This window comes from Notolabrus celidotus, chromosome 1 (genome assembly GCF_009762535.1).
Source record: "Notolabrus celidotus isolate fNotCel1 chromosome 1, fNotCel1.pri, whole genome shotgun sequence".
Lineage (NCBI taxonomy): Eukaryota > Metazoa > Chordata > Actinopteri > Labriformes > Labridae > Notolabrus > Notolabrus celidotus.
The window spans coordinates 23,018,474-23,028,852 of NC_048272.1; the positions used below are offsets into that span (position 1 = coordinate 23,018,474).

At 38.7% G+C, this 10,379-nt stretch overlaps 1 protein-coding gene across 1 annotated transcript in view; it reads right to left on the reverse strand.

Moving 5' to 3' along the window:
* LOC117810631 (triple functional domain protein-like) overlaps positions 1–8,797 on the reverse strand; it is a 35,286-nt gene extending 26,489 nt beyond the window's left edge. The window contains exon 1 of the mRNA XM_034680587.1: positions 8,476–8,797. Coding sequence (XP_034536478.1) covers positions 8,476–8,478 — 3 coding nt within the window. The 5' untranslated portion in view covers positions 8,479–8,797. The remainder of the gene's footprint in view (positions 1–8,475) is intronic.
* Between the last annotated feature and the right edge of the window lie 1,582 nt (positions 8,798–10,379).

Below are 10,379 nucleotides of genomic sequence, written 5' to 3' on the forward strand. Positions count from 1 at the left end.
TCTAAATGCTTGACTGTTTATTTAGGAAGAAATTTTGGATCTGGAAAAGTACAAATCATAAACTTTATGAGCATTAAACTCAGCCTTTTACTACCAAATAAGATGTGAATGTGACATCTAAACCAGCAGACATACAAACATTTAGCTTCTTAAGTTTAAAATGTTGTTATATGGATGTTTCTACAAAGAGCTTATTTTCCTTTCCTCGTCTGAGTTTCCATACCCATAAAGATTGGACAAATAAGTCTGCTAACGTGAAAAGCGACACCTGCTTTGCACAAGTTTTTATAGGTTGTTAACACATCACCTCAACAATGTTTTGAGCCTACAGGCATATAATGCCAAAATATACAGCTACCATCTGTTCCCATGGACCTTGTTTTGACCCAGTTTCCTGCACTAGAAAGACACTAAGAAGACAAAAAAAATATCTAGTTCCTTGGGAAAGATTCCCAGGAAGAGAGGCAGCTTTACATGTTTGTTACTGTTGAAAAACATCTCAGTAAACTGTTGAACTGTGTGTACTTATACTTATGTATGTTCTGTGTCTACTTGTATTGTTTACTAGTATCTAGAACAGGACGTTCGCAAATGGACAACTACCTTAGGAAGCTGGGAGGGTGAGGGTTGGCAGGGTAACGGGGATTTATTCCTATTGTCTTGTCTGTCTTGTTTTTCTGTTTAATTGGGGATTTTTGTTCTATTCTATGCAGATACTCTGACTTACCTTACTCTTGTGTGACATCTTTTTGTACTATCTGCAAAAATCTTATAAAAAGATGTGGAAAAACCCCCCAAAAAACCATCTCAGTTAACAGTTCATGTTAAGCTATTTTCAAATTATGATCTTGCCCTACTTAGCAGAAAATAAAGCTAAATAAGAAGTCAGAAATATTGTAGTTCCTCAAATACCCACTTGAAGATGGCTGCAAAAGCCAAATAACCCCCATTAGAGCCTACATTAAAATGGCAAGTTGACATGTAAGGAGCATTGTTCATAAAAATGTTATTTTCTGTATTACTTATTTCTCCATTTGGAAAAAACTTTATGGTGGTGATTTTCTTCTTCATAGGAACAATTAAGGCTAGAGCTAATTTTACTGACAGGTGGGCACATTGTAGCCATTTGTCAGGTTCAAGGCTTGGCCTCAACTCCACCTGTTTGCTGCTTTCTAGATCAGCTGGGAGTTAGTTGTTGTCAATACGGCCACCATCATCGTTGGACTTCATCACTCCACTCAGAAACCAGTGGGATACATCACAGAGACTGTGTCCATGTTTTATGCAATCTATGTACTATACCATCACAATTCATACATGTTTTTAGAAACTTAATTTCCTTCTCTGCATGCCTACAGTCAAAGAGATCCTCGGTGGTGCTGGTTTGAGTTCCAGGCAGCCAAAACACCCATCTGAGGTGTACAGTCTTTGTGTTTGTAAAAGCTCCTTCCTTAAAACAAACTCTTGGGATGCGATATATTTAGTTTGATATGAGCACCCAGACATCATCACTAGTCAAGCTATGATAACATTATTTTTCACCATATAAGATAAGATAAGATAAGATAAGATAAGATAAGATAAAATATTACTTTATTGATCCCCCGGGGGGGAAATTCAGTTGTTACAGCAACCCAGACATAAGTACAATCAAGAAAGAAGTTTCAATAAGTACAAAATAAGTACAGAATAAGTACAAAATAAGTACAAAATAAAAATAAAACAAAAATAAAACAAAATAACATAAAATAAAATAAAAAAATAAAATAAAAATAAAAATAAGTAAAATAAAATAGATAAATAAAGCTAGAGTACAATTTAGATATATACAATGTTATGAATGGAATTTAAATTAAATAGAAGTAATTACTGGCAGTATTAAAAAAATGTTTCAGTAGTGACAGGTTGACATGGTGTGATTATGGTTGGTAATGACAAATTAAGCTATTTGTATGTAATATGACCATGGGTTGTAGTTAGAATAGTAATGTAATATAACAAAATATAATATAGCAAGATAATTATATAATACAGTATATTATACATTATAATGCATATATATATATATCAGTGTACGTACAACATCTAACTCTATTTCCTCATGATGACAGAAACAGTTTTTGAGATGTGTTATCTCCAAATGAAGCCATTGAGAAGCATTCAATAAAATTTGTCTTGGTCTGTTAAGATGTCCAGCTGACGGCCGCATTCCTCTGCCGCCTCCTCTACACATTTAACACAAGGGGATTCCCTCTCTGCGACTCCGCCTGTGGTTTAACCCTAGAAATATCTCCGGTCTGCGACAAAGATCATTGTTTGACCTGAATTGGCATGCTAGGCTGGACAACAGGCATTTGTTATAAAGGTTGACTCCCTCTTTGTTTTGTCTCGCCCCCTGGGAGACTTTGGAGTGTTAAGTATTTAGCAGATAATTACAAGTTTCTCCTTATTGCCTCAAGCTTTGGCTAAAAGTAAGCAGGAATAAGGTTTTGGCCATAGTATAAACAGGCTGTCAAGGCGTGTAAAGCGCAGTCCCTCTGTGTAATCAGCCAGAAAGGTCTCAAAAGATTAAGGCAGGTAGAGCTGACCAGGATATCATCATTAAGTGATTAACGAAATGGACAGATTTCATGACTGGACATGCCAGATATATTTGTGGGTGTCTCTCTACAGGTCATGACATTCTTGAAATCCTTATAAGAAATGGACATGTCTCTGCACCTCTGGCTAAATCCAAAACACCAGCAGATGTGACAGTTTAGTGAAGAGCTGCCAGTAAACCCTGAAAGAAACCCTGATTTTTGCATGTATGGGCCTGCAAAAATGTGCAGTCCTCAAACAATCTCAGTGCTGACACAGAGGGCTGATGGGATATGACACCTAAGGACACAATATTACCAACAAAGGAAACAGAGGTTTAAATGATCTGATCTTTTTTTCCTTGTTTAAAAAAATAGAAAATTAAATCAACTTAAATTTACTTTAGAGCTTTCACACAAACATGAGAGTAAGAAGATGTTGAGTCTCAGAGTAATCACACCATGAAGGGAAAAAAAATAAATGCCAGTGTCTCAGCTAATCTCTCCACTTTATTTCCTCCTTTATTATTCAGTGTCTCCTGTTTGGCAGTGAGACAGTGCTTCCTTTGTGTATGATCCACTCTTGTTAAACTCAGCAGCAGGGCACGTCATTCAGTTAAGCCATCTTCAGTCCTTTTAACCAATAAAAAGAGCTCAACAAGACCAAACTGTTGCATGATTCAAAGAGTCACTACTGCCAGGAGTAAACAGGGTGTGTGCGCGTTAAGCTTTAATCTGGTAGGGTTCCCACATTCATTCATTTTTTTTTCATTCATCCACTCTGTGGCTTGAAGGATCTCAATATATCAGTTTGAAATGAATAGGCAATATTAGCACTGTCATGTTTCAGGTGTCTGATTTGGCCTTTAGTTCTAACATGAGCCAAGGTTGCTTGATTTCCTGTTTGGATAACAAATATGCTTTTATGTTGAAAGGGCGCCAAAGTTGTAGATCATACAGTTGTTGGAGTAAATGTATACAGCTAAAGGAAGAATCAACAGCTAAATTGCTTGGTGTATTATTACCCCCTTACATTACAATGCTGTAATGCTTCCTTTTTCTTTTCTCTGTTATCTACAGAACAGGTATTGAGACACCACTTGCTCCATATATGTGAGGAGTAAAGAGAGACAGAGAAAGAAAGAGATTGCCTACTAAGTTTATTGATAGGGGATAGTTATTTTATGCGAATGAAAACCTTGGTAGGATGCCTATGTATTGTTATGTGTTGGAAACACTGGCAGTGCATCCTCAACTTCACAATCTTAACTTGCTGCTGCTACTGTACGTCTGTTCAGCTACAGAAGGGAGAAACATAATGATGTCAATGGGATTTTTTCTCTCTGCCTTTAAAAAAACTTTACATTCCTGAAATACAGAAATATAAAATTGGCCACTTTCTTGCAGCTCTGAATCACGGTGAGCTGAGTTTTGATTTCCTAAGTGACTCAATCATCTGCCAATGAAGAACAATGAAGAACAATGAAGGTTGCATTTGACATGCAATACCAGTCTTTTACTATTTTAGAGAACAATCAACCAAGTGTGTCTGAACAGGATATAAATCTCTGCTGTCGTCTCCTCTGAAAACAGGAACCCTGACTCACAGCAGGGTCTACATGCAATGAAATGGTACTTCTAAAACCAGTTCTCTGGAATGATGCCTGAGTGCCACAGGTCTCTGAACTGTGGATGCATTCAATAGAAAGACTGATTATCTCCCTTCCTGTCTTGCCAGGTTAGCATATTTTGTAAACAGAACCTCAAGATCAGACAGGTGTAGGATTAAAAAAGAAAGGTTGCTAAACCCTTGATGGGATGATAAGGAATTGAGAAAGAGAAGAAGGGTTTGCTGAAGGCATGGATGTGACTTTGACACACAAAACACCAAAACCATGATATTTAACTATCTCATAAGGCTTTATTCAAAAGCTGCTCCCATTTTACATAACAAAATGTCCCTGGATCAATCCTGTATCAGAAATATGTTTCAGATGTCTTGATTTTTTGAAGAGTATCAAACACCATAAAATAAATTCAACTGGTATAAAAAAAAGAAAGTAGGCTGAGAAATATAAAACATTACAAGCACATATTATTAAGGTGTAATCCTTCAAGCCCCAGCACAAGGGATTTAAAGTTAGTCCGAATATGAATATTTTCATAAGGCGTGCACTAAACACTGACATGTGCTGCTCTTCTAACTAGAGCTAAACAAAGTTTTCTCCAAGTTCATGCATGACATCCTCCACATGAGGAAAAAACACAAGACAAGGAAGAAAGATGGAACATTATGTACCAGTTGTTCAAGCAATGTCATTTCAAACTAGGCTTCAAAATAGAAACATGTAAAGAGCTACATGTGACATGATGTCACATCATGCTCTCTCAAACCAGTTTGATTGAAGTTGTTCAGCAAGTCTGAATTCAAGCAAGTAAAGACTTATCTTATGTCTGGAGACCAGTATCTTTCAAACACAGTCTGGGGAGGAAACAACAATGTTACAGTAGCTATGTTTCTGGAAACAATGCCTGATGAAAAAAGACTTGCGGACTGCCTATAGCTGCCTGGATGTTGCCCCTCAAACACTTGGCAGCGGCTCTGTTATGAAAATACACTGCACAGCCTCTGTTGAATTTGACCCACTTTCATGAAAGAGAGATGATAAACACACTGAAAATATGTCTAACAGCTCCAGGAAAGCTTTGAGAACTTTGACTTGCTGACTGAGGAAAAAGGATATAATTTAGTTAATAAAGCTCCAGAAGGCAGATGTCTGAGATTACACATATTTTCTCTATAAATCACTTTAGATTATTGTACAGATTTTCCCAGTCTGCTTGTGTTGAAATTTGGAAGTATCTCAGCAATTGGAGCAGTGGGCAGGAAGTATTATTTTTCTGCCAAAAGGGAGCACAGACGCGAGTATTGTAAAAATGTGTTGACTTGCTGCAGGCAAAGGAAAGAGCTGCCGATGACTGTCCCGTGGCTGTTAAGAGACAGAGACACAGATTTGACCCCTTAAAGCCAGGTCAGGTCCTGCAATGTCAGTCAAGATACTCTCACATAGTGTGTCAGAACTTCCTGTAAGTAATTGATTAAGGTATATGCATGCAAATTAACTTAAATACTCTGTCAGTGGTTGAAATTGCACTGTGACATTTACTGTGACTGCAAAGTGATTAATGATACAGATCAGGTTTTAAATTCTTAATGAGGCTGCCAAGCAGACACTTGAAGATCCTACAGCACATTTTTTATCATAACAATAAATGAAAAAGCTACAAATATATCACCTAGCTGTGTTAAATACATGATTCTGATTGGTCAAAACCCAGTAACAACAGTAATTTATTCTCAATGGCAAAAGTGACACCAGGGACAACCTGGACCTAATATGAAATCAATCCAGAAAAGGAGTCTGACACATTTCTCCTCTGCCTGTTGACACTGTGGCACAGATGTTAGTTTCTCTCTCAGGCTGGTCTTTAGAGTCTGGAAATAACAACTGTTACCAAGAAAGATGTGAAAGCAGCCTTAGGAGCCAATCTTGGATAGGAAAGAGTAAAGCAAGATCCTATCCTGCAATCCAGGCAATGGTGGCAGAGCTGTTTCATGTTGCAGATCCCTACAAATTAACTTAAACCTTAAGATATAGTGATAGTAGCAAAAATACTCAGGGATATCAGGGATTCTTTTTTTAACTATATACATTAAATAATCTTTAAATAAATATTTTGTGTGAACCTGTTTGTCTGTAGTTGGCAGCCAGGCAATACGAGAGGTAAGATATAGTGTACTGCTCCCCATGTCAGGATTCTAACTTGCATAACCACCTGTTCACGTTACATTAACCTTTATATTAAAGGTACAGTTCTTTGGTGAGATCTGTTTCTGCAGTTTTCATCAATCGTCTCTCTGTTTTAGTTTTTTTTTGCTGCTTGTTTTGGGATGTTTAAGCTTCCAATTCACAGGGAACAATGGACATACAAACTTAGCAGCCAGCAGGTGAACTCTAGAGCTGTAGGTAGAACTCAGGAGCCAAATACATCTACCAGCCATTCATACAGACCGGAAAAAAGCTAAAAGCACAGTCAATTTTGAACTGACATTTAAAAGGCGGGCCAATCACAACAACAACCTATGCTTCTGTTTTTCTCTTTATGCTTGATGTTGACGCACATGTTCTTGCTATGCTCCAAAGTCACTCTGAAACCAATAAATTCTGCTTGTGATTAACTGAAAAAAATGTCTAAATACATGTTTTGCCTCGTAAAAGCTAAGTTTACCATTGTCTTTCTGTTCTTCTTAAACAAACCTGCTAATTACCGTCTTTACAGTTTCTGATGAATCCCAGAGGGAGAAAACACAAGACCGCATCCAAATCCCAACAACTCTCATACACACTTTGATGATTTGCATTAACTTTGAATACACTTTGAATACTGCAACAGACATAAACACCAGAAAAAAAATACAAGCATTGTGCCAGATTGCCATGTTTACTGTACAGCAAATAAAAGGCAGCTGCTGCTGTAAAGCCTTAAGAGGAAAGCTCTTGACCTTGCCTGTGAATGAATGACTCTGTGCTGTACTTGTCACACAGTAACTAAATGCAAACACAACGTACACCAGCAACCAAAGGCTCTGGGTTTTGTATAGTTGTGAGTGTTTACTCAAGATAGACACACATGGTCACACACGGCACAGTAATCTAATAATTCAGACTCCGCAGGCTCCTGACTGGAAGTTGGAGGGTGGTCAGGGAAAACAACATCAGTCTTGTAATAAGTTAAACAAACATCTGGGCTGTAAAGCTGGTCAAACAAGTGCTGTGAGGGGGGACATAGTACAGTGGTGGCCATGTCTGGACTTCTTTAAACATCCGTCCTGCTGTCTGTAAATTATTCTGACATGCCTGGGAAGATGTTAGGGGTCTAACTGCTTTCCATATAAAGAAAAATTATGCACTCAGTAAACAAAACATTTTTTCCTGTGGAGACGGTGTAAATTATTTTCAGTCAACTAGAAATTAGTTTTTTATTAAGTGTTAGAGAGTAAAAGCTAGGTGTATTATGCATTTGTGTCTATCTTAGCCTGTATTTGTTTGACTGTTGTAACTGTGGTAAATAAAAGTTCAAAGACAGGCAACCTTGCACAAAACTACTATCAATGTGTTTCATATTCCCATATTATGGCTCAAGCAATGTCATTAATTAGTTTCTGTTGTAACCAGGATTAGTCAGGTCTTCTCTCATTGTAAAAAAGCCCCCTAGTAAAAGCCTTTAAAAGTGCCAAACACTGAACTGCAGAATTCCATTCTGCACACATGCAAAGTAGTCAAATAATTTACACACCAAAACACTTAGCACTCTCGAAAGTATCTGCCCCATCTGCATCAATTAAACCCTAATGAAAGAGCATCAAAAGATGCAAAATAACAGACAACATGCCTTTCGTGTCTCTCTCTCTCTCTCTTTGTCAGTGTAAACTCTTCAAAAGCTTGAGATGCTGTTGGCTCTTTGTGTGAAACAGTCCCACCAACTGTGCTCAGGAAAACACAAAGGTTTGAGGAGTGCAGTAACGTTAGCTCTGTGCTACCTTTGTATGTCACAAAGATTAGGTTTCATAAAAGAGAGCAAAGAGTGTATATCAAAGTATCTTGAAGAGAGAAAATGCAACTAAAGGCACTGGGATACCTTTTTTTAGCGTTAAGGCTTTTAAAATTTTAGTCACACATGCCTGGCAAAGCTACAGACACAAAACAAAGTCACTTGTCCAAACCTCAAGGCTGAGGCTCAACTCTCAGTTACTGGATCAGTTGAGCACTATAACTCCTAAACCAAAAAGTAACAACTGACAAAAACAGCAGCACAAAGTTAGACTTTACTTTACCATCTTTGCAGGGGTTTCTCCTCTATCACTCAAAATGTTTTTTCATTTTTGGTCCTGATAATCCTCTTCAGACAGCCTCCCCGGGCTCCGTGCTGAGAGACTTGCCATGTTTAGTGCATCAACAACAAGGGTCGACTGAAGTACATCCACATGACAGTGAGTTGTCGTGATTGAAAAGTAACTGCAGACACTTGCATGCTTAGTAGGCTTTCCACAAGTTTGAGTGTGCAGCGCAGAAAGCAACAAAATTGTCTGACTGCCTGTTGATCCTCAAGCTCCTCTTTCACTTCTCTTTTTGTGTCCCTGGCTGCTTGGAGTGTTTAGGAGAGGGAGAGAGAGAGAGGGGGGTGGGAGTGTCTAAGAGGGGGAGGAGGAAAGCTTTCCTTTTTTTCAGGGGAAATACCCTCAGGGCTTTTCAGTGATTCTCTGCTCTGTCTGAAACACACTCAGGCTTTATCACAAACCCACACACACCCACAGACACAATATGGATGCTCAAAAGCATGCCAGTCTGCACAGAAACCCTGACTGCGTTTGTAACAGGAGGTAATGTAAGTCTTCCAATGTTCCTGCATCCCACTTTGTCATGCATGTAAACTTATACATGCACATGGATGCATACACACTCCTTTGGCCCAGCATCAGAGAGCTTCACAAATCCAGCCCCTCGTTTGAGGCCCCCTTTCTTTCTATTTTTAATCACTGCACTCTTTTAAGGGCTAAGTCAGTCTTTTTCTTCTCCTCTGTCCCACATAGACCTCCACTGTCTGCTCCGGGCTTTCTCATTTCCTCTCTTCAGCGATTGTCTTCCGGCAGACTGCCCAGTCTTTGAGTCATATCAAAAGGAGAGGCAGCAGAGGGGCTTCCCTGCAAGAGGTCCAAGCCAAACAGCAGGCTTGTGAAGAAAGAGGCTATATCTCCACATTAGGCCTGAGGAATGAAGGGTTACAACCTCTGGACTGCATTTTACATCTGGAGAAAATGTAGAGAGTATGAAACCCAAGATCTGCTGCTTCACTGAGACAGTCTTTGAGGAAAATGATTGACAGGCCATCGTTTATTTCTGGCAGCTAAAGGCGGAGAGAAAGAGCGTGAGTGAGGTGGTTTAGACATACCACACACAGCTGGCCTCAACCTCTGTCTGTTTGTTTGTTCAAATTCCATAAATTACAAGAGGGTACGTGAATATTTTCATCACGGCAAATGAGCAGAATATATTTCTTTCCATCAAAAGTTATCTTGATTCAGCAGATGAAGCTGCAGCTGGAAATATAAAACATAAGCTCCAGTTTGTATTTGACTTTCTGTGGTTCCCCACTCTGCAAAGGCCGTTGTCTCTTTAGCATTCCTTAAATGTGTCTTCAATATTTCCCAATATTATATATTTTTCTTCTCCGAAATACATGGGGTTTCATTAAAACTGTATAATAACATGGCAAACATAACTGGAAGCTGCTTACACACAACCATACAACTACACTGGATTTGTGTTTCCGGCCACTCTTTTTGCTCTGTTTTCGGTTCACACCAGCTCTTAAAAAGTTGACTCTTGTATTACTGTTATCAACACTATACTGATTGATTGTATTGCATGGCTGATAAGACATGACCTTAAGAGCTGAAGTGAACACCTGTGCTGGAAGAGTAGGTAGCTGCACTGTAGGGCATTTTGGGGAGTTGTTTTGAATTAATGAAGGACAGAGTTTTCCCCCATTTCTTTTGTTGGCATTTTGTCATTAGTTATTGTTATGTGTATACACACTGTCATCCAAAGCTCTGAGGAAAACACTACAGAACAAAGCAGCGTGAGCTCGTGAGAGGAATGAAGATATTGTGGCCAGCCAAGATGAGCTACAACAAGTAAGGCCCTGCTCTTTAACCTTTAGCTTAAGGCAGCGACATCC